Raw genomic sequence first — 25,574 nt, 5'->3', positions numbered from 1 at the left:
TCCGTCCTCTCGTGCAGACAGCAGAGCTCTGCCCACCACATTTCCCTGTCATGTCCCCAAGGGCTGCGCACAGACCTCGCTGCAGCCCAGAGCGCTGCCCAGCCCAGCCCCCGCAGCCAGTGACCCGAGGCCCCTTCCTTTCCCAAGCGCTCACAAGCCCAGCATCGGCCAGTCGTTCCAGAAGTGTTGCCAGCAGGCCATGCCGGCCTCGCGGGGCACGGCCCCAATTCCCAGGGAAGCTGAGCGTCCGCCCAAGGCCCCAGCCTGAGGGTCTGCACTGTGAGCTCAGACTTCCTGGCCGGCTCGCCTGTGTCCTCTCAGCCCTTCCACTTCCAGCTCCGAGCCCTTCTGTTGTTGTGGAGACAGCTCTGAAGTGAACCACTGTCCCCCTTTTAGGAGAACACAAGCTGGACGGCAGAGATGCTTAGACCTCTGAATCCTCAGTATCAGATCACATTGCAAGCATTTCACCAAATTCTTTGCGGTCTCAAGCTTTGAAGCCTGTGGGATTTTTAAGCTCTTTTATTTACTTATTTGGCTGCACCAGGTGCTCGTTGCAGCACACGGAATCTTTGATGTCCTGACCAGGGATGGAGCCCTGGCCCCTGGCGGGCAGTGTCTCAGCCACTGGTCCACCGGGGGGTCCCCTGAGGGAAACAGTAACTCCAAATTTAAAAAACCTATAGAGACAGGACAGGCCTGCGTGTCTCCTTCCGGTAGGAGGGCAGAGAAACCCTCCCTGCAGCTGGGTGGGGGGAGGGGGTCTCCCCCAGACGCCCCTCCCCCGTCATCACAGCCCCGCCCAGACCCCTAGCCCTCCCGGGACGCTGCTGCCTTGCCCCTGTGTGCCGCCAAGTCCCCCCCGCCCCGCCCCCTCAAGTCCTTTCCTGCTTCCCACCCTCCCATCCACGTAGCAGCTCCCCAGCACGACCCCTGCAGCTGCCCAACCACCTCCCCCCTTGCTGGGCCAGGCCTCTCACCGCAGTGCCCACCAGCCTGGCCTGGGCCTCCTGTGCTCTGCACTGTGCGCCCCAGCACGGCTACTGGCCCACAGCCGGCACTCGGCAGACACGAGGGCCGGCCCTTGGTGCCCAACACCGCCTCCCCATCACTGGGGAGTCTGGGCACCTATACGCTGCACCCCTCGTCCCTCCAAATAGCCCAGCTTATCTCACAATCTTTGTTTATCTCTCTCAATTACATCTGAGATGACTGCTCTAGAATTGTATCATCTGTAAGAAATACTTAGATGTGACCATCATTTCCTCATATAGTCAGAGTTCCTGGAAACTTTGTTCACATCCTGAATTGATTCTTTTTTTTTTTCCCTGAATTGATTCTTAGTGAATCCACACAAGCCACGTGAGGCCCCTCATGCTTGCGTGTGACCCTCCCTGCGGGGGCGCAGGTGGAGCGGGTATAAGCATATTCATCCTGCCTCAGACACCCCCCCGAGCTCCTCGGTGGCCCCCATTGCCCCCAGATTCCCACTTGGCAGAACCAGAAGAGGCCCCATAGGAAACACCAGCCCCCAGCCAAGGACCACACACACACACACACACACACACACGAGACTCACTAACCACAGGGCCGACTGACTGCACTAGACTGGACGCCTGGTCAAAATACACAAGAGAAACCTTTTAAATTTATTTGGCTGCACCAGCACGCACCGTGGCTCGCAGACCCTCGGTGTGGCTTACGGCTCCATAGTTGTGGCACGAGAGCAAGACAAACTGTGTGTGTGTAAATTATGCTGCCCACCACCCCAGTGAAGCGTGTGATCCCTTTCCCAGGGTCTCCCTGTGAGCGTCCAGGGCGGCCCACCCCCCAGGGCCATGGCCCCAGACACAAGATCCTGCTGTCAGGCTGCCCACAGGACTCCTCCCAGGGAAAGTCACAGCACTGGCCCCAGAGCCCTGGCCGCCTCCACGCTTGGGAAGGTCACAGGGTCACCGGAGCCCCATCCTCCGCTGCCCACTCTGACCGTGGCTGGGCCTTCGTTCTGTGCACTGACTGTCTTGGCTGCCCTGTGTCCCCAGGCCTACAGGTACCTGGAGGAGATGCGGCAGCGGCTGCCCTCCGCCAACGTGTCCTACTACGTGAGCCAGCACACCGTGGACGCCGTGCACCAGGGCCTGGGGCTCCCTCTGACCTGCGCAGCGCCGAAGCGCGCGCAGCACAGCAGCATGGAGGAGCACAAGGAGGCGGACGAGGAGGTGGCCGAGGAGGTGGAAAGTGGGCCCTGAGCTGCAGCCGGGCTCTGGGACCTGCCCGGGACCCGCCCACCGTGGCCAGAGGGGAGCCCGACTTCCCTGTTGAGCTCAGTGCCCGAGACCATAGGCAGAGCTGCAGGAAGACATGCTGGCCTGTCTGGTGGGGGTGGCGGGGTGTCTGTAAGCCACCCCTCCGAGTCCCTGGCTCCTGCCGAGGTTTGTTTTAGCCCTTTTGCAGTAAAGGGAGTAGGTTTTTCCCCATGACGTTCCCCGAGTACAGGGTGTAAGAAAGAGGTGTCTCCTGGCACCCACACGGGTTGCCTGGCAGCACGTCTGGCCAGTTCCTGCAGCACAGCCCGTCCTGACCACAGGCTGACAGCAGCTGGCACTGGCTGCAGCTGGAGGCTCTGTCCCTCCAGGCTGCGCCCCTTCCGTCACCAGCTCCCACTGTGAGGGGCTGTCAGGGGCTGCCTCACCCTCTCGCACCCTCAGCCCCGCGTCTCCTTGCTGAAATCCTCCAAATAAAGCCTATTTTCTCAAGGACCCATGTCCCCCTCGTGGCCCCATTTTCGCGTCTCTCTGTCTGGGCACCAGGGTCCCTGCTGGAAACAGAACCATCTACCCCTCTCTCATGCTTCCTTCCGGGGTTCTCAACGCCCCAGTCTGCAGTCTGCATGGGGGCCAGGCTGAGCCGCGGCTCCCCGCTCTTGCCCAGCAGCAATCCTGGAGCCCGAGTCCCAGAGCCGCAGCGGCCACGTCCCAGTGCCAGGCCGTGGAGGACAGCACCCAAGGCCCTGGTGGACATCTGAGCCGAGCCGCAGGCACTCCAGCCTGCAATAGGCGCCCTGCTCATCCAGCAACATGCCTCCTGGGCTCAAGGGTCAGGGGTCGGGGCCTAAGGAGAGGAGAGCGGGAGGAGCCTGTCACGGAGCTTCTCCAGCAGCAGCAGCGCCTTCACCGCCAGCAGCCGGCAGTCCTCGTCCGCGTCCTGCTCCGCCACGTCTGTGAAGACGGAAAGGAACACGCCACAGTGTCAGGGCGCCAGGCCCAGCCTGTACGTCACCTGCTGGAAGCGGCCCAGACGCGGGGCACCTGGGCTGGGAGCCCGGCCCAGGAGGCGCCTCAGCCACTGCGTGACGACGGCTGGAAAACCAGCAGAGACCCGACAGGCTGGCTGCAGGGGCTGGTGGCCTCGTGGGGGCAGGTGGGCAGAGAAAGGCCATCATCAGAACCCCCTAAGTCGCGAGCCTCGCGGGTGTACACGGGCACAGCGTGCTGAGGGCTGTGGCTCAAGTGCCCACAGGCAGAGGTCACACTGACCACAGGGGAATTTTTAAAAAGAACGTATGACCCGGGGGCAGGGGCCAGGACACTGGTAACCTCACAGAGGGCGAACCCGTCCACCCTAGATACAGGCACTGCCCCAACGTTCCCCACAGGGTGCCCTGAAGTGACCGATGGCACCGTGTCCCCACCACCGAGCTGACGGCCCCTGGGCTGTGTCTACCCCCTCAGCCTCACCACCTCAGCCTTGGCCCGGCGCCCACCTGCCAGCCAGGACCGGGCCTCCAGAAGCTCGTCCGGCAGGTCTGCCAGCAGCCACTCGGCTGGCACGCTGAGAAGGACGGAAGACACGGCGGACAGCAGGCCCCGGCGCACGTAGCTGCCAAGAAGACGGAGGCTGGGTTGGAGGAGACGCTGCGCGGTGCTGTCCACCCCAGCCCAGCCCGCCTGCCGCTGTCCAAGTCCCACAGGATCCGAGACACCCCCACCCGACTGCCCTCAGCCCTGCAGCCACTCACGCGTCCCCGTGGAAACGAAGAGCCCACACGAACTCCAGCAGGGCCTTGCCCATGGGCACAGCCACCTGCAACAGGCACGCCAGTGGGCAGGGGTCCAGGTGCCAGCAGCCCCCACCGCAGGGCCCATGAGGCCCAGCACGCCCGCCCCGAGGCAAGGCCAGCAGGGCCAGGAGGCCGGGGTGGGCTCCCCGGGGGCGGGTCAGGTGCTCACCGCCGTGTTGACGGCCAGATACATCAGGGCCCCTAAGGTGTGGGCCAGTCTCCCGAGAACCAGCTGGTCATCTCCCAAAAGGTCAAAGGTCACCACAGGCCTACAACACAGAACCCAGCAATGATGCCAGCCAGGCACTCAGGGCTGGCTCCCCGACCTCCTGGGCCACAGAGGGACCCCAGGCCTTGTCCGCCCTCCTCACCTCCTCATCCACGTACTGCCCAGAGCCGTGAGGGGGAGGCAGTGGACAGACGCCCCGTCACTCTGCAGGGCCGCCTGGTCAAGCCCAGCCTGGGGCAGGGAGCCAGGACAAGGAGGCACATGTGGGCGGCTGTGTTGAGACACCATGGAGGCTCTGGCCCAGCCCGGCCGTGAGCCCAGCGTCTGTGACAGATGCCCTGACGCCCTATCGTCACTTACGCTACGAACAACCACAGCCAAGATCCTGACCCTGCTGAGCCCACCTCAGCCCCCAGCCTGGGAGTGTCCAGGGCTCCTGTTCCCCAAACCATGGGCTCTAGAAAACGCCCTCACCTGTCGAAACGCTGAAGGAGGGGGAAGAAGAAGTATCCAGCCACTGCGTTGAATTCATTGGGGCCAGCAGCTGCTGCCCGCCCCGTGGAGCCCTGCTAAACACACGCGCACTCAAGGCCCTGTGGACCCACGGGGACCCTTGGGAGGGCTGGGCACCCCCCACCCCGGTGAGGACGAGAATGTCTCCAGACATGGCCCCATGTCGCACCCAGCGGCCGATAGCTGCTGCTGAGCCTTGGGGCTGTTCTCCCAGCCTTACAGCCCCTTCAGCCTGATGCCCTGCGGCCCTCGTCCACCACCGAAACCCTCCCTCCCCTTCCCGGGGCACAAGTGGGCACCGCGCCCGCGGGGCAGAGGTCCCGCCCGGGAGGCCACGCCGGGGGCCTGCTGACCTTGCAGAACCGCCGGGTCTTGCGTCTGACGCGCTCCTCCACCACCGCCTTCCAGGCCGGGACCGCGGCCCCACTGGGCTGGGAGCCGGGCCCCGGGGAGCCCCGTTGGGCAGCCTTCCCGAGGCACCCAGGCCGGGACAGCTCCTGGGCGGCCAGGGCCAGGACCTAGAGGAGAGGAGACTGGGGCAGCCGCCGCCCTGCTGGGGAAGGACAACGATTTCCAAATTCAAGGTGGGGTGGGGCCGCGGAGGGCCCAGCGGTCCCCGAGTGGAGGTACCGGGAGTCCCGCGGCAAGTCTGACCCCACAGGCGCACTTCGCTTTGTGGGGGGCAGGTGGGCGCTCCCTGCTGAGGAGCCCACACCCCGGTCACTTCTCCCAAAGCCCACCCAGTCCCGCCATCCCTGTCTCGTGGACAAAGGGAAAGCGCCACCATCCCCGGCACCCGCAGAGCCTCCCCGTCCTCACAGACGGAGCCCTGCCCCGGGGAACATGGACTCCCTGCCCGTCCCGCCCATCCGTTTTCTAAGTCAGGTCATTTGCTGTCTGTCCTTTGGTGTCTGGCTTACTTCACTGAGCATCATGTCAGAATTTTCTTCCTGTTTAAGGCCAAGTCATGCTCCACTGGGTGAACATACCCTATTTTGCTTATCATAAAACTGAATTTACGCCGTGTGCATCACAACTCAGTGAAGCCGTTATTTAACACAGGACACAGCCCCCGAGGCCGTGCCCTGTCAAGAAAGCACCGGACAGGCGCTGGTCCCAGCCTCTCACACCAGGGACAAGGGGCCGGGGAGGCCTCTGGTCCCTCCACGAAGATTCTGGCAAACGCCTGCCCCGTCACCTCCATGCCCGCCAGTGCCGCTCTGATGGGGGAGGGCAAGGCCTGGGCACTCACGTCCAGAATGTCCATGCGCTGCCGGAGGCTGTAGTTGAGGGCGTAGAACTGCACGGCCAGGTACTCTGCCACCTAGGCAGGGCGGGCGAGAGGCGGCTGAGGGCCATGACCCCGGAGGGGGCCCCTGCACAGCCCCCGCCGAGGGCACGACCCAGGCTCCATACAGAGCGGGGACTCACCCGTGCCGGGTCTGTGACTGTGACGGCCACCAGAGCCCTCTGGCGCAGCCTCTCAAACCCTGCCACGGCTGTCTTCTCCTCCAGGTGCAGCAGCACCTTGGCCAGCTCCAGGCTCACCTGTCCACGGGGTCAAGGGTCAAGGTGCACACCGGAAGCGGTCCCGCCCCCGCCCCTGCCCTCAGGGAGGCCAGGGCGCTCCGCTTGCTCACCTCCCGGGTGGCAGCCGGGCTCTTGAGGACTAGCCCTTCCAGGGCCCGCAGGGCCTCCTCCCAGCGCTCCCAGTCTTCAGATGCGGTCAGAGCTGCAGAGAGGCCCCCACGGCCCAAGTGAGGCGGGGTGGGTGGGCAGGCTGGGCAGGGGGCGGGGGACCCGGGACGCAGAGGACGCACCTTCCAGGCAGTCCCGCACGTACGCGGGCGTCTTGCTGCCCCTCTGCTCCCCATCCCCTGACATGTCATAGGGGACAAGCTCGTCATCACTGAGGAAGAACACAGACACTCAGTCCCACCGGTCCTGGGCCCCTCAGAGCCTGCGGGCTGATTTCCCCATGGGAGGAGGACTCGAGGGACAGAGGGAGCCAGTGCCTCGGGGCCCACATCCCGCCACAGCCCTCACGCCCTCCCTTGTGGGGCCACCCCTACCTGTCCAGCTCAGAGTCAGAGCCCTCCCACCCAGCCTGGGGGCCGCCACTGTCCACCGTCTCTTGGTCAGGAGACTCCCCACTGACGGGAGCCACAGGCGGGCTTTGGAAACAAAAAAGGAAGCCTCAGGGCTGCCCTGCAAGACTCCTCCCAGAACCCAGCCTCCTGGGGAACGCTCGCTCCGCCCCTGCCTGCATCTCAGCTTCTGTCTCAGCCAGGACAAGTCAAGAGTAGCAGGTGGGAAGGAGCTGCCCCCCAGGCCCACCATGCCCAGAGCTCCAAGTGGGACCCTCACCCCGCCTCCGAAGGGCCGTCAGCCGCGGGCCGGGGCACGGCCAAGGCCAGCATCTCTCGGGTCAGTTCATCCTCTTCGTACTATAACGGAAATGAGCTGGAGTCGGCGGGACGGGTCCAGCAGGCAGCGCCGTGGGGACCCCCTGAAGCCCCCATCACAGCTCGAGGGCTGCATAGCTGGCCAGCCAGCCGCCCCTCAAGAGCAACTACGTCTCCCTCCACAGAGGGTGGCACCGGGGGCTGGAGGGTCTAGGCGTCCCCAGGGACGGGGCAGATGCGGCCCCGTCTCCGAGGACATCCCAGAGGGCTCGGCGGATGGAAGGGCCTGAGAGTTCTGTCCTGAGTCCCCTGGGGGCTCGTGCTCCCGCATCAGCATGGGGGCTGTGCCTCCACCCCTCCCAGCTGTGCAGACACCTGGGGACACAGAGGCTCCGCAGCCTGGACCCCAGTGGGCGGGCAGAGCGACTGGGGCGAGAGTGACGGCGGCTCTGGGAGGGCCCTCGCTCACCTGGAACTTCAGGGGAGGCCCCTCGGGGTGCAGCCGGGCGCTGGCCACCTCGGCCACAATCATGCCCAGGCGGCGCACGGGCGGCAGGCTGCTGTCCAGGCGGCTCTTCACTCCCTCCATCAGGCTGGCCAGCAGCTCTGGAAGCACCGAGCCACACGGGCTGAGCTGGGGGAGGGTGGGGAGGTGCCGGGGTGGGGGATGGGGTGCCCCACTGCTCACTGCTCACTGCTCACCGTCCCGGCTGGCCCGGAGCTCCGCCTCCCCCAGGTGCGTCAGGCAGATGAGTAAGGCCTTGCTGACATAGCGCTGCTGCTCCAGGGGTGTGTGGCGGATGGCACTGCTGCTGCCCCACGTCTCCAGGAGCTCCTTCAGCGCCTGGCAGGTGGCGGGTCTAGTGTGTCAGTCACCCCACCCCCTCCTCACAGTGTCCCCACCAGCCCCCAGGAGGCTCCGGCCAGCGCCCTCCACCCCCAGCAGGAACACTCTCTCTGGGGGTCAGGGGTCCCTTACCTGCACGAGGAGCGGGCGCCGCTGGCTATCCATGGCCAAGTACCCCAGCAGGCTCTGCAGCATGGGCATCTGCGACACAGCCGGGCTCCCATCACCGTCTGCAGACAGACACCACCCAGCCGGCCAGGGAGCCCGGGGGCAGGAGGGTCCAGGGAGCCAAGCACGGTTCCCGCCCCACTGGCACCCTCACCGAGCAGCTGTACTGCAGGAACAGCAGCTTCTGTGTCATCACAAACTGGGCCTTCTTGCTCTTTGTCACCAGGTTCCCCAGCAGCCGCGAGAGGACCTCCGGCCTGTGAGGCGTGGCAGGGTGAAAGGGAAAAGCAGGACTCTGAATTCCCCGGATCCATGCTGACCACTGGGAGGCCAGGGAGGTACCCCAGCCTCCAGTCAGTGCTGACCCTCCCTCCTCCCAGTAACTGTGGAGACTAGGGAGCCCAGCGCTGGACACAGAGGACATCGCTCCTCGCCCCAACGGGTCCAGGTGAAATGCTCCATCCATGCAGGGCAGCCAGCTTTCTCTGGGCAGGGCCAGGCACACAGCCCACTGGGCTCTGTAGCCGCCGCAGCTGGGAGCAGCCATGGCAGGTAGGTCCACAACTGAGCATGGCTGTGTGCCGATAAAACTTCATTCGTAAAAGCACAGGGTGAGCTGCAAAGGCTGTAGTTTGCAAACCCTGATCTAGACTAAGAGACCCCTGTTTCCTTCAAGTGAGAGACCAGCACTCTCTCCCATGGCTTTCGTGAGAGCCCCGGGCATGGCCACCAGGCGGGATGGAGCCGCGTGCCCAGCACCCTCCTGTAGGACTTAAGTTTTCTGAGCACAGGGACCTTCCGGTGCAGAGAAGACAGAAGTGCAGACAGGGGGGCCTGACTTGGCCACCAGGAGTGAGGAGGGATGGGCATTTGCAGGACCGAATTCCAAGCAAGGACCAGTCACCAGATGGAGGGGCCCCCACCAGGTGCCATGGCACTGACCACACAGAGACGGGAAGGCCAGGCACCCTCTGGATCCCCGCCACCCGCCCTCCTGGGAGAGGAGCATCTTCAGTAGGAAGATGCCTCGCTTCTTACCCTGGGGCGGCCTCCACGAGCCCCTTCAGCACGGCTTCCATGGCCCGGTCGGGCACACACTCCACCAGGCGCCAGCAGACCCGCTGCCAGAGGCAGTTGCCCTGGGTGAGCACTGTCAGCCGGGGCACCAGCACGCCCAGGATCTCCTCTGAGGGGAAGAAAAGGGGGCCCTGAGCCCCCTGAGCCCGGGGGCCATAGGGAGTCCAGCCAAGCCCCACCCAGCAGGGCCAGGCCCAGGCGGGGGCACCGCCCCTCCCAGGACACATCGAAGCCTCTCCCATGGCAGGGACACTCACTCTGTCTCCCATGGACGCAGGCTTTGCCCAGGACCTGAGACAGAAAGGAGACGGAGCAGTCCAAGCCACCTGGGATGAAGAAGGAAGCAGTGAGGCCACCACCTGTGTGCACCCGGCCTTGCAGGGACAGACCTGACTCCTGGCAGGGGGACCCCGTGTTGTAAAAACGCCAACATGTTCAGTCTAACCCCAACCCCACCAGCATTGTTTCCAACTCAAAGAGCCAATGAAAACATCAAAAAGCATCATGTTCACTTGCTTCATCGTCACGGTGATCCCACAAAGCAGGGACCATGTGGGGCGCTGGGAGAGGCCACAGCTGCCCCATAAGAACCGCTTGGTCGGACCAAGCAGGAAACAGACAGCCCCCCGCATGACGGGAACACGGCATCTGCGATCTACAGACGGGCGTCCGGGATCCGGGTGGGAGTGAATTCAACCCGGCCACACGGCGCGGGGGGTGGGAACGAGAAGTGTTCCAGACGCGTCAGCCCCAAGGACCCAACACTCAGGTCCATTCCTCTCAACAGACCCGTGAGGACCAGGGGCTGCTGCTTTGAACACCAGGTCAGCTGTGGACACAAGTCCGGGATCGCAGCTCACGCCAGAGGGAAAGTCAGACAGCAGGACAGGGGCCACTCTAAGCACTTTTGAGGTCAAGCTGGTGGCTGTGATACTAAACAGGGTGAGATGGTGACCGGGAAGTGGCCCAGAAAAGCAGCACCCGAGGCCAGAGCCGCTCCAGAGCTGTGAGGGGGACGTGGCAGAGCTGAGGGGGCGGGGCGGAGCTGGGAGTGGGCGGGGCATAGGTGAGGTGGGTGGGGCGGAGCTGGGAAGGGGCGGGGTGAGCTGCTGGGAGGTCCTGAGCGAGGCTTAAGGTAATAGCATCACTCAGCTGCTCAGTTTAGACAAGATGGGAGGGGTAGGTGAGGGTCTCGGTCCAGGCCTGGGGCAGCGCAGGGGCCAGGCCACAGGGAAGGAGGGCCTCACTGTGGGGAGGGCCAATGCCCACCCCAACTCAGGCTGCTACGACCCCAGCTTCTACTGGCTCCCAGACCACAGGACCACACTGGTGGGGAAGCCAGGCTCCTGCTGCTCCAGAAAGGGTGGGAGGGACACTGCCCTCATTGCCCTGGGCACAGGACGCTCCCTCAGAGTTGGCCCCCAGCACTGCCCCCACCCGCCAGAGAACCGAGGTCCTCTACCCGCAACGACAGGGACACGGGCACCTCGGCCGGCAGCCACCTCAGATGGACCCTCTTCACACCACAGCTCTTTAGTTTCCAGACCTCAGACGTTCCCTTATTCTGAGTGGGGGGGCTGGACACACAAGCAAGGACTTCAGGGCCAGTTCCATCTCCAAGGCAAGCCGAGCCAGGCTGAAACTTCACAGGTGGGTTGCTGAGGCCCCAGACGGACCATAACATCCGACCTGCCCGTGGCACTGCCCAGAGGTGGAAGAGTCCCTGGAAGCCGGAGAGGGCGGGCATGATGGAGTGGACGCCGGGCTGGGGAGGCTGTCAGAAGAGGGGCCCTCACCTCGGAGAGAGTCCACCACTGCCTGCAGCACCCGCAGGACCTCCTCGCCCAGCAGAGGGAAGTAGTTCTGAGGGAAGAAGGCAGCCAGCGTCTCCCGCTGCAGACGGTTGCCCAGGTGATCGGGCAGGCCCACCACCCGGGTGAGAAGGGTCTCCTGGAGCAGGCGGGAGGCCGGCCCCGCCTGCTGCCCACACTGCCCCTCCATCACAGCGGCCATCCTGCCTGCACTCAGGAACCTGGCCAGCAACCGCGCCATCTTCATCAGACGGAAGCTGGGGCTGAACCAAGAGCAGGTGTGAGCAGCCTCGCTTCCTGAGCACTCTCCACACTTTGGGATCCCTGGACACGCCCCCTCCCATCCCGCCGCAAGGAGTCAGGGTAACCGGCATCCCCGCAGGGTGCTTGATGCCCAGGGAGGGGTCTTGCTGGGGTGCCTCACGCCGAGTTGGAAGCCACAGAGTGAAGGAAAGGGCTCCCCCCACCCAAGGATGGCCACACCCCACTGATTGCTTAGACCACTTAAGCCCGGAGCCACCCCGCAGGCCCGCCTGGCCACCCGGGTGCACCCACTCCTGCAGTCCCTTCACCCACATGGCAGGACAGAGGGCCTGTCCATTGCAGAGATTAACGAAACCCTCTTTTAGTTCAGTGTTCTGACATGCACTGCTTTTACTTTCTCACTTCTCAGGATGCTGAATTCTCATGTAATTTGGAGAACCCACTGGCTCGAAATCCTCCAGATGTTACAAGTGACCCCATAATCAGACCCAGCCTCACTCACCTGGCAGCACCCTCAATGGACTCCATCAGCACCAGGAAGGCTTGGTCAGCTGGGCCCTCCAGGAAGAAGCTGGCCCACAGCTCCTCCAACTGGCCATCAGGCAGCAGGTCCAGCCAGTCGGGGCTCAGCTTGCCGACCAGACATCTGAGAATGGTGGAAAAGTGGGTCCTGCTAAACTCTTCCTGCTCCTCAGGGGGGGCTTGGGTCTCTGTTTCACCAAGGTACCGCCTCAGGGACTGCAGCGTGGAGATGATGTGGCCCCCATCCTCAGATGAAGAAAGGATGTGAACAGCCTCCTGGACTGCCAGGCGGACAGCAGAGGCCACAGGATCCATCCTGGGGTTCACAGGAAAGGTGTGTGAGAAGTCCCAGGGGCCATCATCGTCCACGTGGGACTCAGTCTCGGATAAGGAAGCGTTTTTCACACACTCTCAGGAAGCCCACCCTCAGGCCCCCCTGCTGGCACCCAGCAGTATACTCCCCTCCCTTCAGCAGCTGTGGCTTTCTCCACCAAGAGCCATTTCTTGGTCTGAGGCTCTGAAGTAGGGTACCCACGCCCCGGGAACCCGTGTCTGGGGACTCCTTTATATGTCACAACTGGGGGCTGCTACTTTTTTGCCCCTAGTGCGTGGTGGAAGCCAGGGACGCTGGTAAACATCCCACATGTGGGGCGCAGGATAGCCCACAACAGGGAAGAATCCACACCCAGAGGTCAACGGTGCTGAGGCCGGGAGGCCCACCTGGGGTTCACCCTGCCAAGCCCCCTCCCTGCCCAGAAGCCATCAGTAGCACTACTGGTAGTGACGGTAGGGTCGGGCGCCCCTGCAGCACGAGCGCCATGAAGTCGGCACCTGTCTGACACCAGTGCACCCAGACACTAGATCGGGACCCAAGGAGTGTCCCCCCCGAGCCTGGGCCTCCCTGCTCGGCCCGGCCCACGCGGGCTCCCGCTCGCGGCGTGCAGAGCCGCCAGCGATCGCCCGGCTCGGCGCCCGCGCCCCGGCGCGCGCCCTGAGCCCACCTAGTGGCGCAGCGGACAGGGACCACGTGGGACCGGCGGGGTCCTCGGGGAGCCGGACGGGGCGTCGGGACGCGCGGGGGTCTCGGGGCAGAAGGGGCGTCAAGAAGGACCGGGATCGCCGGGAGGGGCGCACCCTCGGGCCCACCGAGTTGCAGTGGTGTGCCGCGGCCCCGCTCGCTCCGCCAATGCCCACCGTTCGCCGATTCGCCACGGCCCTCGAGGCCCGCTCAGCGCTCAGTTCGAGGCCCAGCTCACGTGGCACACAGCAAGGACTCTCGTGGCCTAAAGAGATGGCACTAAATATCTGAGCTCGGGGCGCGGGTTCCCGCAGGTTGCCCGTAACGAATCTGCCGCCAATCTGCTAGCCGGAAGAGGCGCAGGACGAGCGGCCGCATCTGCGCCTGCGCGGGCGCGGGGGCGGGGCGTGTCCGAGTGGGCGGGGCTTCTGGTGGGCGGGGCGGTTTTCTCTGGGGTGAGCCGCACGTGGCTCGGAAGGACCGTAGCTGCTTCGCGCCTGCGGGCGTTGATTCTGCCGCTGAGTGCGTCTTCCCGGGGTGACCTCCTCCCTCCCTCCCTTCACCCGAGAGCTCCGTTTCTCTCCTGAGCCCACACGTTCTCGCCCCCACAAGCTCCTACTGAGCCCCGACCTCGTGTGCGGCCTTGCCGCCCGCCCTGAGGCAGGGCCCGGACTAGGAAGCAGTCGCAACGGGGGTGCTATCCTGAGGCAGGGGCGGCAATATTCAGCACGGTAGCCACCAGCCGCCGGGCCAGTTCCTTGGTCGCGCTGTCCATGTGTCAAGGGCTAGATGCACAGCACAGATACAGGACCTTCTGTCTTCCAGAACGTCCTATGGTGACTTAGGGAGCGGCCCGGGAAGTCCTCCCAAGATCTTCAGCCCAAGGGGTGTTGAGGGGAAACCTGGGAAATAGTTATAAATTCAACACACGTTAACTGAATGCCTACTGCGCCAGCAGGCACTCTTGCAGGGCAGAGACTGAAGCAAAGTTTGTGTTCACACGTCAAGGAGACAATAAAGTACACGTACAGTAGTTGTTCAGCCGCTAAGTCGTGTCTGACTCTTTGCGACCCCATGGACTGCAGCACGCCAGGCTCCCCTGTCCTTCACTATCTCCCAGAGTTTGCTCAGATTCATGTCCATAGAGTCGATGATGGCAAACAACCATCTCATCCTCTGCTGCCCTCTTCTCCTTTTCCTTTCAATCTTTCCCACCATCAGGGTCTTTTCCAATGAGTCAGTTCTTTGCATCAAGTGGCCAAAGTATTGCAGTTCCAGCTTCTGCATCAGTTCTTCTAATGAATATTGACTGGTTTGATCTCCTTGCAGTCCAAGGGACTCTCAAGAGTCTTCTCCAACACCACACTTTAAAAGCATCAATTCTTCAGTGCTCAGCTTTCTTAATAGTCTAACTCTCACATCCATACATGACTACCATAGCTTTGACTACAACGACCTTTGTCGGCAAAGTAATGTCTCTGCTTTTTAATATGCTGTCTAGGTTGGTCATGGCTTTTCTTCCAAGGAGCAAGCGTCTTTTAATTTTATGGCTGCAGTCACCATCTGCAGTGATTTTGGAGCCCAAGAAAATAAAGTCTCTCACTTTTTCCATTGTTTCCCCATCTATTTGCCATGAAGTGATGAGACCGGATGCCATGATCTTAGTTTTCTGAATGTTGAGTTTTTGTTTTTTTCTGAGTCTAGATCAAATATTTTTAAATTAATTTACTTTTTTAATTGAAGGATAATTGCTTTAAAGAATTATGTTGTTTTCTGTCAAACCTCAGTATGAATCAGCCATAGGTATACATATACTCCCTGCCTTTCGAACCTCCCTCCCCATCCCACCTCTCTAGGTTGGTACAGAGCCCCTGTTTGAGTTTTCTGAGCCATAGAGCAAATTCCCATGGGCTATCATGGAACAACAGACTGGTCCAAATAGGAAAAGGAGTACGTCAAGGCTGTATATTGTCACCCTGCTTATTTAACTTATATACAGAGTACATCATGAGAAACGCTGGGCTGGAAGAGGCACAAGCTGGAATCAAGATTTCCGGGAGAAATATCAATAACCTCAGATATACAGATGACACCACCCTTATGGCAGAAAGTGAAGAGGAACTCAAAAGCCTCTTGATGAAAGTGAAAGTGGAGAGTGAAAAAGTTGGCTTAAAGCTCAACATTCAGAAAACGAAGATCATGGCATCCGGTCCCATCACTTCATGGGAAATAGATGGGGAAACAGTGGAAACAGTGTCAGACTTTATTTTTTTGGGCTCCAAAAATCACTGCAGATGGTGACTGCAGCCATGAAATTAGAAGACGCTTACTCCTTGGAAGGAAAGTTATGACCAACCTAGATAGCATATTGAAAAGCAGAGACATTACTTTGCCAACAAAAGTCCGTCTGGTCAAGGCTATGGTTTTTCCTGTGGTCATGCATGGATGTGAGAGTTGGACTGTGAAGAAGGCTGAGCGCCGAAGAATTGATGCTTTTGAACCGTGGTGTTGGAGAAGACTCTTGAGAGTCCCTTGGACTGCAAGGAGATCCAACCAGTCCATTCTGAAGGAGATCAGCCCTGGGATTTCTTTGGAATGAATGATGCTAAAGCTGAAACTCCAGTACTTTGGCCACCTCATGCGAAGAGTTGACTCATTGGAAAAGACTCTGATGCTGGAGGGATTGGGGGCAGGAGGAGAAGGGGACGACAGAGGATGAGATGGCTGGATGGCATCACTGACTCGATGGACGTGAGTCTGAGTGAACTCTGGGAGTTGGTGATGGACAGGGAGGCCTGGCATGCTGCAACTCATGGGGTCGCAAAGAGTTGGACACGACTAAGCAACTGAACTGAACTGAACATAAGTTTCCATGTTACTCTTTCCATACATGAATGTTGAGGTTTGTTTTTTTTTTTTTTAAAGACATTTATTCAGCATCATGATCAGACTATTACATTTAGCAATCAACAGCATGGGTGCAAAAAAAAAAAAAATCTACATTAAAACCCTTTGTTGGAATGCTTTACACTTTCCATAGAACAGAAACTAAAATAACCTGTTATACAATTAGTCACAAGTACAGTCCTCGAGTTTTTTGCCCATACACATAAGTATTGTCTAAAACATGTCTTCTTTGTAGCAGCTAGGCCCTGCCACCACTGTGCTTGGCTGAGTTCACAAATCTGTTGTAACCTGTAGCTTCCCTGTCGCTTCTCTGGCGCTCCTCTCCTGCTAAGCTTTGTTTCCTGGCAGTAATTAAAACCTTCTGCCACTGCCATAGCTACTGCTGCTGCTGGAGCCACCATAGCCACCTTGGTTTCGTGGTTTGACAAAGTATTGGCCTCCACCACCATAGGGGCCAGAACTTCTGTCTCCAAAGTTTCCTCCTTTCATGGGTCCAAAATTTGAAGATTGATTGTTGTAATTGCCAAAATCATTGTAGCTTCCGCCACCTCCAAAATTGCTTCCGTCATTACCAAATCCGTTATATCCATCCCCACTGCCACCATATCCGCCACCACCATGGCTGACACCAAAGCCACCTCGACCACTGAAGTTTCCTCCACGACCAAAGTCGTCATTCCCACCAAAACCACCTCCACGACCGCCACCAAAGTTTCCAGAACCACTTCGACCTCTCTGGCTGGATGAAGCACTAGCCATCTCTTGCTTAGACAGGGCTTTTCTCACTTCACAGTTGTGGCCATTCACAGTGTGGTATTTCTGAATGACAATCTTGTCTACGGAGTCATGGTCATCAAAGGTTACAAAAGCAAAGCCTCTCTTTTTGCCACTGCCTCGGTCAGTCATGATTTCAATTACTTCAATTTTCCTGTACTGTTCAAAATAATCTCTCAGTGATGTTCCTCAGTGTCTTCTTTAATGCCACCAACAAAAATCTTTTTCACAGTTAAGTGGGCACCAGGTCTTTGAGAATCTTCTCCTGAGACGGCCCTCTTTGGTTCCACAACTCTTCCGTCCACCTTGTGTGGCCTTGCATTCATGGCCGCATCCACCTCCTCCACCGTGGCGTACGTGACAAGCCCGAAGCCTCTGGAGCGCTTGGTGTTTGGATCCCTCATTAGCACACAGTCTGTGAGCGTTCCCCATTGCTCAAAATGGCTCCTCAGACTCTCATCGGTTGTTTCAAAGCTCAATCCTCCGATGAAGAGCTTCCGCAGCTGTTCGGGCTCTTTGGGAGACTCTGATTTAGACATGATGGCAGTGGAGGCAGGGAAGACTTCAACGATGCTTTCTCGGCGGCGTCCACGGGCAGAAAAAAGCGAATGTTGAGTTTTAAGCCAACTTTTTCACTTTGCTCTTACACTTTCATCAAGAGGGGTCCACCCAGGGTGCAATTAGGAGAGTGTACAGTAGAGGGCAACCGCGGATGCAGAAAGCCCAAAGAGGCAGCCGGTAGGAGAACAGCCAGGGGTCAGGTGATGAAAAGGGGCTCACCTCGGGGAGACCAGATGGGTTGGATGTGGGTGCGCCTCGCAGGTGGCTTCTGGACTACAGCTCTCACTTCTGGCTCCTACAGCTGCTTCCTTCTCCCTCTATCCCCACGTTTTTCTGAATCCTGTCACTCAGTAATGTCTCAAGAGACTGGGCACAGAGGATACATTTCTTAACCCTTTGCATATCTGAAAAAATGACTTTATTCTTTGCTCCAGGTGGATTCACATTTGAGCTATTAATAGATACACAATTCATCAGTATTATTCTCTAACCATCTGGGCTAAGTGGCCACTCCAACTGCTGTTTTGTCCAAGATTTATTTACATTCCGTGATGCTGCTCAGGCTTTTTCTAGCTGCCTCGAGCAGGGGCTACTCTGTTGCACTGTGCAGGCTCCTCTCATTGCGGAGCACAGGCCCTGGGTGGGCTGGTTTCAGTAGTTGCACCTCTCGGGCTCTAGAGTCCTGGCTCAGTAGTTGCTCGGGGCATGTGGGATCTTCCCGGACCAGGGATCGAATGGTGTCCCTTGAATTGCGAGATGGATTCTTAACCACTGGACCACCAGGGAAGCTGTGCTCAGTTTTAAATGAAAACCATTTCATTCAGAGTCATCAAGTTTTGTCCCCTGTCTTTGGCAGCCAGCCTTGCTGGTGAGGTGGCCAACAGGCCTCTGGGGAAAGCCTCAATCCACAGGTGACCAGGTTTTTCTCTGGACACTTAGAATCTTCTCATCTGTGGTGTCTGACACTTAAAGATGAGCCTTGTAGTTGTCCCTTGGCCTGGGGCTCTCTGCCACGAGGTCTTCAAGTGATGGATGCCTTTGTCTGCAGCACCTTCACAGATTATCTTCCTAGAAATTCCTTCCCTTCTTTCCTGTAGTCTCATACGCCATAGTGTCTTTTCACTGGACTGAGATCAATCCAGTGTTTGGCTCTTCTTTTCTATTTCTTTGCCTTTTTGCCTACTTTCTGACCAACTGTTTTAACTTTGCCTTTTAATTTTTCTATTCTACTTATATATTTATTTGCATTTTACTTTATTCTTTGTATTTTGGAAAATTGTGCTTTTCATTTCCAGGAGCAGCTTCATCCTTTCTGATTATTCCTTTTTCCACAGCATCCATTTCTTGCCTTGTGGACACAAAGCTTTTCTTGCCTTTCTGAAGGTGTTCTTTAGATTGCTTTTGAGCCTTTCCTTGGCCCTCTGCATCGTCTCCTGGTTCCTCTTCTGTTGGGGCAGATTTCTGTCTACCCTGTGGATGGAAGTTGGTTTGGCGGGGTGCAGGAAGCTCTTGCCCATGATGTTAGTAAGAGCGGGTTTTCTGCCTGGACTGAAGAAGCTCCCTTCTTCCTCCTGCCTGGGGGCAGGAGCCTGGAGGAGGTACCTGGGGAAGGTCCCTGTCTGCTGCTTTCCAGAAGCTGGCAGAACCCTCAGACTCCCAGTCCAATAGGTAGATGTTTACTTCAATAACATGTTGTTAGTTTCACCCTTAAAATGAGTGAATTTTGTGATTTATGTTTTTTTCCACCCTTTTTTTTTTTTAAAGAACGGATGATGAAAGCGAGTCAAAGGAAAACCCCTGTTTCTGCCTGGGGGCCCACAAACCAGAGTCTTTCTCCAAGGTGACACTGTCCAATCAAACAATGACATGAGCTCCATATTTAATTTTAAATATTTTCGTAGTCTTACTAAAAAGGAGAAACAGTTGAAATTAATTTTTAAAACATTTTATTTAACCTAGTGCATCCAAAATATTATTACCATTTCTACATATGCTGCTGCTACTGCTGCTAAGTCGCTTCAGTCGTGTCTGACTCTGTGCGACCCCATAGACGGCAGCCCACCGGGCTCCCCTGTCCCTGGGATTCTCCAGGCAAGAACACTGGAGTGGGTTGCCATTTCCTTCTCCAATGCATGAAAGTGAAAAGTGAAAGGGAAGTCGCTCAGTCGTGTCCAACTGTTCGCGGTCCCATGGACTGCAGCCTACCAGGCTCCTCTGTCCATGGGATTTTCCAGGCAAGAGTGCCGGAGTGGGGTGCCATCGCCTTTATAATCATACATAAAATCTGATGATTGAGGAAGTATTTCTCATTCCTTTTTTATACTAAATCCTGGGATCCAGTGCGTTTTTTATACTTGCAGCGGATCTCCACCCAGGCTAGCCTCATGGGACGGGCTCAACACTCCCACGCATCTGGGGCTCTGGGATTGGACATTGCGGCTTCAGAGAACCAGCTGACCATGTCCTGGGGCTGGACTGGTGGGCAGGAGCAGCCACCCAGCGCAGCAGGTCAGGGAGGAGGCAGGGGGCCGGCAACTCTGTATTCAGACTGACATGAGTCTCTTCTCTCCAGCCTGCACATCGCCCCAGCCCCCCGCCATCCCTGGACGCCCCCAACCCCTCAAACCTCCCTGTAATGGACTGAATGGTGGCCGCCAAGAAACACATCTAAGTCCTAACCCCCGTGTTTATAAATGTGAACTTTTTTGGAAAAAGGCTCTTTGTAGATGTAACCAAGTTTCAGATCTCGAGATAGATCACCCTGTATTATCTGGGTGGGCCCTAGATCCAATGACTGGTGTCCTTGTTGGACAGAAGAGGAGAGACACGCAGGGGAGAAGGCCTTGTGAAGACGGAGCCGGGGCTGGGATGAGGCTGCCCCAGGAGCAGCCGGGGGATCCTTCCTGAGAGTCTTTGGATCCAGGGTGGTCCTGCTGACCCCTCCACCTCAGACTTCCGGCCGCCAGAGCCAGAGGAGAATGAACTCCTGTGCCCACTCCCTGGGGTGGTCATGGGGTATGGCAGCCCCAGGACGCAGACCCACTCCCTGCCTGCCCGGGTCCCCTCTGCCCCTTCCTCTGCTCCCCAGGGCAGCTGCTGCATCTCCTCTCTTTGCCCTGTGGCTCCTCCAGGCTGTGTCCCTTGGCCGCCATCAGAGTGACCCTGGGGAAAGAGAGGAGATCAGTCTCTGTGCCCCGGTGCCTTGTTCACCTGGAACTCTCAGCCTTGACCGTGGTTTTCTCCTGCTCCCCTCACTGGGAAAACACTGGCCATGGACCTGGCCCTGGAATGAGGTCTCTGCCCCCCGTTCACTTAGGCAGGCAGCCTGTGTTCATCCCCTGGGGTTGCTGTAACCAATGATCACAAACAGAGGAGCTTAAAACAACAGCCACGCTTTCCCTGGCAGCCCTGGAGGCTGGAAGTTGGAGATCAGGGTGTTGGCACGCCCATGTTCCCCCCGAAGGCTCCTGGGAGGATTCTCGCCCCCCGCCCCCAGCTCCTTGTGTTCCTGAGGCAGCTCCACCCCAACTTTGGCCTCCGTGTCACACGGCCCTCTCCCCTGCGTGTCTCCTCTCTGTCTCAGGACACTTATCCTTGGACTTGGGACTCATACGGATGATCCAAGATGAACTCATCTCAAGATCCTTAATTGTATTTGCAAAGACCCTTTTCCCAAATAAGCTCCCATTTGCAGGCACCAGGGTTAGCCTGGGACCTACCACTCAGCCCACTTCATAGCCCGAGGCCTGAGATGAATTAACGTGGCTCCCAATTCTGTTTCCATTGCCTCCTCCAAGGGCGAGGGAGGGGCCTCATGGATCCGGATCTGCTGTGCACGGCCAGCAGGCTGGGCCCGCTGCAGACAGCTCTAAGGAGCCCCTGCCCCCACCAGGGTCCCTGTGCAGCTTCCACTCCTCTGGTGGGAACACGAGTCTGTATGCTCCTGCTAAAGCAATCACCCCGCCCGCCTCCAAGCCAGTTGGACCAGGCCTTGTACCCAGTAGACCTATTTTCCAAAGACACCGCATCTGTTTTCAGCCTGTGTCCTTAGGAACTTCAAGTGTCCAGAGTGAATGTCTCTCATCAAGGTGGTGGGAGGCACCTGACTGCCCGCCAGAGGGGAAGAAGGGAAGCCACCCCCGGGAGAGGCGGGCCAGCCTAGTGGAGGCCCAGCTCCAAGCAGACCGTCCTCCTGCATTCAGGGTGCCTCTTGCCCCTTTTCAGCATGGGCAGCCCAACGGGAAGAGCTCTGCCTTTCTTCCTCATCCTTGTGCACATATATCTACACGGAGCTTTGTCGCAAACAACCGGCCCTGTGGGGCAACGAAAACCATTTTTCGAGAGGCTCCGTAGACTAGAAGAGCAGGTAAGTGCACCCACTGTCTGAGGCGGTAGAGTTTTTTAATTGACAGCAGGTGATGCAGAGGTGATACAGAAACAATGGGAAGTTTCTGTGCTCTGTGGGCTCAGAGTGGAGTTTGCAGTTTTTATGGTCTGATTTTTCACCTATGGTTGAAACAGCAAAACAGGTTTGGTGGGCTCCTTCTGAAGATAAGTCAGCTGTGTGTGAGGGTGGGCAGACTTGGGGCAACCCCGAGGAGGGTACCCACAGGTGTGCTGGGGCCTGCTGGGCCTCGGGGTACCGGATCTCAGGTTCCCCATGGAGCAGAGACTCCTGTGTGGGGCCACGGCCAGCTCCTAGGAGCCCAAGCCCTCCTCACTTTGATCCCCACACAAGCTGCCCACCCTCACCAGGGGAGTGAAGAGTGTGGCTGCAGGAAGGGGTGGGAGCTGCCTGGGGGCCCTCACCCCCTGCAGCACAGGCCTGGGGTCGTCCCGCAGCTGCAAGCTCGGTGTGGGGGCGCTGGTGGCAGAGGTCGGTCACCTCACCGAGCTGCCCTGAAGACCGAGCCCCTGGGACCCCCTGTGTCCTCTCCACAGTTTCGGAGGTTCCAAGAGGTGACCCTGACGCACCTGCAGGGCATCGCCAGCCACTACAACCTGTCCTTCGACATCGAGGCCCGGTTCCAGAGCCTGGCCCATGAGAGCCGGGCCGTGGCCCTGGCACTCAACCAGTCGCAGGCGGCCGTGCAGGACAAGCTGGGCCACCTCAGGACCTGGGTGCGGAGGACGCAGCGCCGAGGCCGGAAGGCGGACCACAGGCTGCTGGCCTTGAGTGCTGCCATGAGCGAGGGCAGCGCGCGGCGCGCCCGGGAGCAGGAGAGACAGAGGGCCGCTGTCTCCGGGCTGGCCCGAGACGTGCGGGCCCTGCAGGATGCGCTGCTCCGCCTGACGCCCCTTGTCCAGAGCCAGAGTACCAGGCTAGCCGCTCTCGAGGGCCAGCTGCGGTTGGCCGGCCCCGGCCCCGCCGCCCGGAATGTGACCCCGGACCCATCTAGGCCGTCGAACCCGAGCGCCCCGCAGCTGCAGGGGGGCGGGCAAACGATCAGAGCTCCGCCTGAGCCCCGGGACCCACCTCTAGACTTCGCTTACCGTCTCCAGGGGGCACAAGAGCCCCTGGGCCTAGGCAACCAGCAGGCGTGGCCCCCCGAGAGCCCAGGAGAGGGTAAGCACCACACCCGCTCACCCCCATCGGTCTCCACCTCTCCCTCAGGGGCCTTCTTAGCCCTTAGTGCCCTCACACCCCCCCACACCCCACCTTCAAAGAAAGGAACCGCCCAGGAGATGGCCTGCCTGCAGGTCAGGCCGCCTGGCACACCCATGAGTCGGGTGCTGCCTGCGGGCAGTAAATGCCCACTCAGGGTTGGTGATCACACAGGTCAGGGCTGGCATCTTCAGCCGTCACCAGCAGGGTCCTTCCTGCAGGGCTGGGGCCCCGGTCTATAGCCCATGGGGTCTGTGCCCACTCATGGAGGGCCCCTGGCCTCTGCCGCTTCTCATCACCAGCTTAGGGTTCTCCTCCAGGGGCACCTGGGGTCGGGTCGTCCCCAGCTGTAGGGGCCTCCAGGGCACCGAGAGGTGTTCGGCACCTCTCTGGCCTCCACCTACCTCAAACTCTCAGCTGTGGCCCGGCTGCTCCCAGTCTGGCCTGGCAGCCCTCAGGGCCCATTAGTCTGGAGCAGATCTCCCTCCATCTGCATGGCTCTGGGGGCCTCACCAGTAAGACTGAGCTGACTAGCTGACCTTCAGGAAATCAACAGGGCTCCCGGGAAAGCGGGGCTACAAGTTTGGGGACCCCCAAAATCCTGACAACCAAACCTGTCTGCAGGCGTCATTGGACGTTCCCCGGGCACACAGGTGTATCCAGTTGAGAACCACTGCCCTAGATCATGACAGGAGCCCCCACTTCTACCCTGGAGCTAGAAATGCAGGCTCCCCACCCCTGCCCCACCCACTCTCCTTCGGGCAGATTTGGGAAGAAGTCTGGTCAGCAGGATGATGCCACCAAAGACGCCCACGTCCTGGCCCCAGCCCCTGTGGCTGCGTCACCTCACATGGCAAGAGGACTTTCTAATGTGAAAGTCCATCCAGCTCCCTGAGATGGGAGCTGATCCGACCTCATGACAGGGTCCTCAGGAGAGGGAGGCAGGGGGCTCAGCGTCAGGGACAGAGATGTGAGGCAGGAGCAGAGGTCAGAGGGCAGCGAAGGGCTTCTCCCTGGAGCCTCCAGAGGAACTAGCCCCACCCACACCGTGATCTTCAGCTCAGAGAGACCCGTGGGGACTTCTGACATCCAGACTGTGAGATGCTAACTTTGGGTTTTGTTTTGAGCCGCTGCATTTGTGGGGGGTTTGTCCCAGCAGCCACGTGACACTCATCTGGGGCTCCCTGCTGCAAGGAGCGCAGCTGGCCAGGTGCCCTGGGCGTCAGTCCTCCCATCTGGGAGATGGCGCCAGTCATGTGAGGACAAGTGAGCCGCCGCCCCCCGCAACTCGGGCTGACTCTCCCTCCTTGTTTGTTTCTAGTTTGCAACGTGGGCCCTGCGCTCATCTTTCCAAATGCCTCCACCATGAATGTGGGCTTCCTCCGCCCGGGTTTCCTCACGGGTCTGCGGGCCCTGTCCATCTGCAGCTGGGTCCGCACAGCCGCGGACCACCTGGGCACCCTCTTGTCCTATGCCACCGAGGAAAACGACAACAAGCTGGTTCTGCACGGCCGTGACTCCCTGGCCCCTGGCTCCGTCCACTTTGTGATCGGAGACCCAGCCTTCAGGGAGCTGCCCCTCCAGCCACTGCTAGATGACCAGTGGCACCATGTGTGTGTCATCTGGACGTCCATCCTGGGCAGGTACTGGCTCCACGTGGACCGAAGGCTCGTGGCCACCGGCTCCCGCTTCAGGGAGGGGTACGAGATCCCCCCAGGAGGGTCCCTCGTGCTAGGCCAGGAGCAAGACCACGTGGGGGGTGGGTTTGACAGCTCGGAGGCCTTCGTGGGGAGCATGGCAGGCCTGGCCATATGGGACCGTGTGCTGGTCCCTGGTGAGATTTCAAACCTGGCCATGGGAAAGGCGCTCCCGACGGGTGCCATCCTGACACTGGACAATGCCACGTCAGTGGGCGGATTCGTGCAGAGGGTGAACTGCACCTGCCTACAGCTGTGTCCCTGAGGGCTCACTGCACACACAGCAGTGGCACTCCTGAGGTGGCCAGCGGGAGGGGCACCCCCAAACTCTGCACAGTCCATAGAGGGCCCCCACTCAGACTGAGAGGCCATCTGCTGCCCCCGACCTGGACCAGGCACACCTGCCCTCTAACACAGGATGTGGGCATTGCATGGGGGTGGAGGAGGGGAGCCAACAAGGCAGAGCCAGGCCACAGGGCCCCCAGGACTGCATTCTCCCCCTCCTGCAGTGTTCTTACAAACACCCCCCTTTGTAGTATGACGTCATTTCCGCGCAGCTGACCGGCCATGTGGTGGTGGCAGGCTCTAGCTCCACGCTTCTTGGGTGTGGGTTTGGGGCAGCCGCAGGCTGGTTCCTGGAAAACTCTTCTCCTTGTGTTAGCTGCCATGGTCCTCTCTCCATGAGGCTTGTGAGAGTTTCTGTTTGTCTGTTCCCTGTTCCAACACCTCTCATGAGAAGGGCCGGAGAGTTCATTTCCTGGCCCTGCAGCTCCTTCACCCTGGGGGTCCATCAGGGTTCTGTGACATGGCTGGTGAGGCTATCAGAGCCACCGGGAAGGGGGCTTGCAAAGGAAACAGGCTACTCAGAAACACACATTGAGGATGGGCAATGCTTTTACCTACTATGAAATTCACCCATTCTAAGTGTAGAGTTTGAAGATTTGTAGTCAATCTGCCAAGTATGCAACCATCACCATGATCCAGCTTTAGAACATTTCCATTGTCCCCCCCTCATAGAGACATCATGCCTGTTAGGGTCACTCCTGTCCCCACACAGCCCCTCCCCCAGCTCCGCACCCACGCTCCTGCTTTCCGTCTCTGTGGATTTGCCGGTTC

General features: G+C 59.4%; 3 protein-coding genes and 1 pseudogene across 18 annotated transcripts in view; 2 read left to right on the top strand and 2 right to left on the bottom strand.

The window, feature by feature from the left end:
• Positions 1-2,759, top strand: part of IFT140 (intraflagellar transport 140) — a 58,260-nt gene extending 55,501 nt beyond the window's left edge. For all 6 annotated transcript variants that reach the window (XM_070779411.1, XM_070779412.1, XM_070779409.1 and 3 more), the window contains exon 31: positions 2,043-2,759. In XM_070779411.1, the coding sequence (XP_070635512.1) occupies positions 2,043-2,249 (207 nt within the window). In that variant the 3' untranslated portion in view covers positions 2,250-2,759. The remainder of the gene's footprint in view (positions 1-2,042) is intronic.
• TELO2 (telomere maintenance 2) lies at positions 1,621-13,283 on the bottom strand. 11 transcript variants are annotated; one of them, XM_070779414.1, is made up of 21 exons: positions 12,898-13,283; positions 11,877-12,212; positions 11,096-11,373; positions 9,557-9,625; positions 9,261-9,408; positions 8,377-8,479; positions 8,187-8,255; positions 7,910-8,051; positions 7,677-7,813; positions 7,170-7,249; positions 6,875-6,976; positions 6,623-6,711; positions 6,443-6,534; positions 6,234-6,350; positions 6,055-6,126; positions 5,156-5,320; positions 4,764-4,858; positions 4,230-4,329; positions 4,019-4,083; positions 3,764-3,879; positions 1,621-3,218 (listed from the first exon to the last, which is right to left on the bottom strand). In XM_070779414.1, the coding sequence occupies exons 2-21, from the start codon at positions 12,209-12,211 to the stop codon at positions 3,112-3,114; spliced, it is 2,481 nt and encodes an 826-aa protein (XP_070635515.1). In that variant the 5' UTR covers position 12,212; positions 12,898-13,283; the 3' UTR covers positions 1,621-3,111. The 11 variants fall into 11 exon arrangements, 7 of the variants coding, with proteins under 7 accessions (XP_070635515.1, XP_019843218.2, XP_070635516.1 ...); XM_019987659.2 differs by having other exon boundaries at positions 4,764-4,855; XM_070779415.1 differs by having other exon boundaries at positions 13,031-13,283.
• A 2,648-nt stretch (positions 13,284-15,931) lies between these two features.
• On the bottom strand, positions 15,932-17,171 carry LOC139179682 (heterogeneous nuclear ribonucleoprotein A1-like; annotated as a pseudogene).
• Positions 17,172-19,540: 2,369 nt separating this feature from the next.
• On the top strand, positions 19,541-24,723 carry PTX4 (pentraxin 4). Its single transcript, XM_019988397.2, has 5 exons — positions 19,541-19,664; positions 20,108-20,171; positions 21,381-21,522; positions 22,098-22,722; positions 24,083-24,723. The coding sequence occupies exons 1-5, from the start codon at positions 19,541-19,543 to the stop codon at positions 24,721-24,723; spliced, it is 1,596 nt and encodes a 531-aa protein (XP_019843956.2).
• The last annotated feature ends 851 nt before the right edge of the window (positions 24,724-25,574 follow it).

This window comes from Bos indicus, chromosome 25 (assembly GCF_029378745.1).
Source record: "Bos indicus isolate NIAB-ARS_2022 breed Sahiwal x Tharparkar chromosome 25, NIAB-ARS_B.indTharparkar_mat_pri_1.0, whole genome shotgun sequence".
NCBI classification, from domain to species: Eukaryota; Metazoa; Chordata; class Mammalia; order Artiodactyla; family Bovidae; genus Bos; species Bos indicus.
Note: the sequence above shows the minus strand (reverse complement) of the source record. Positions and strands in the feature narration are given on the sequence as shown.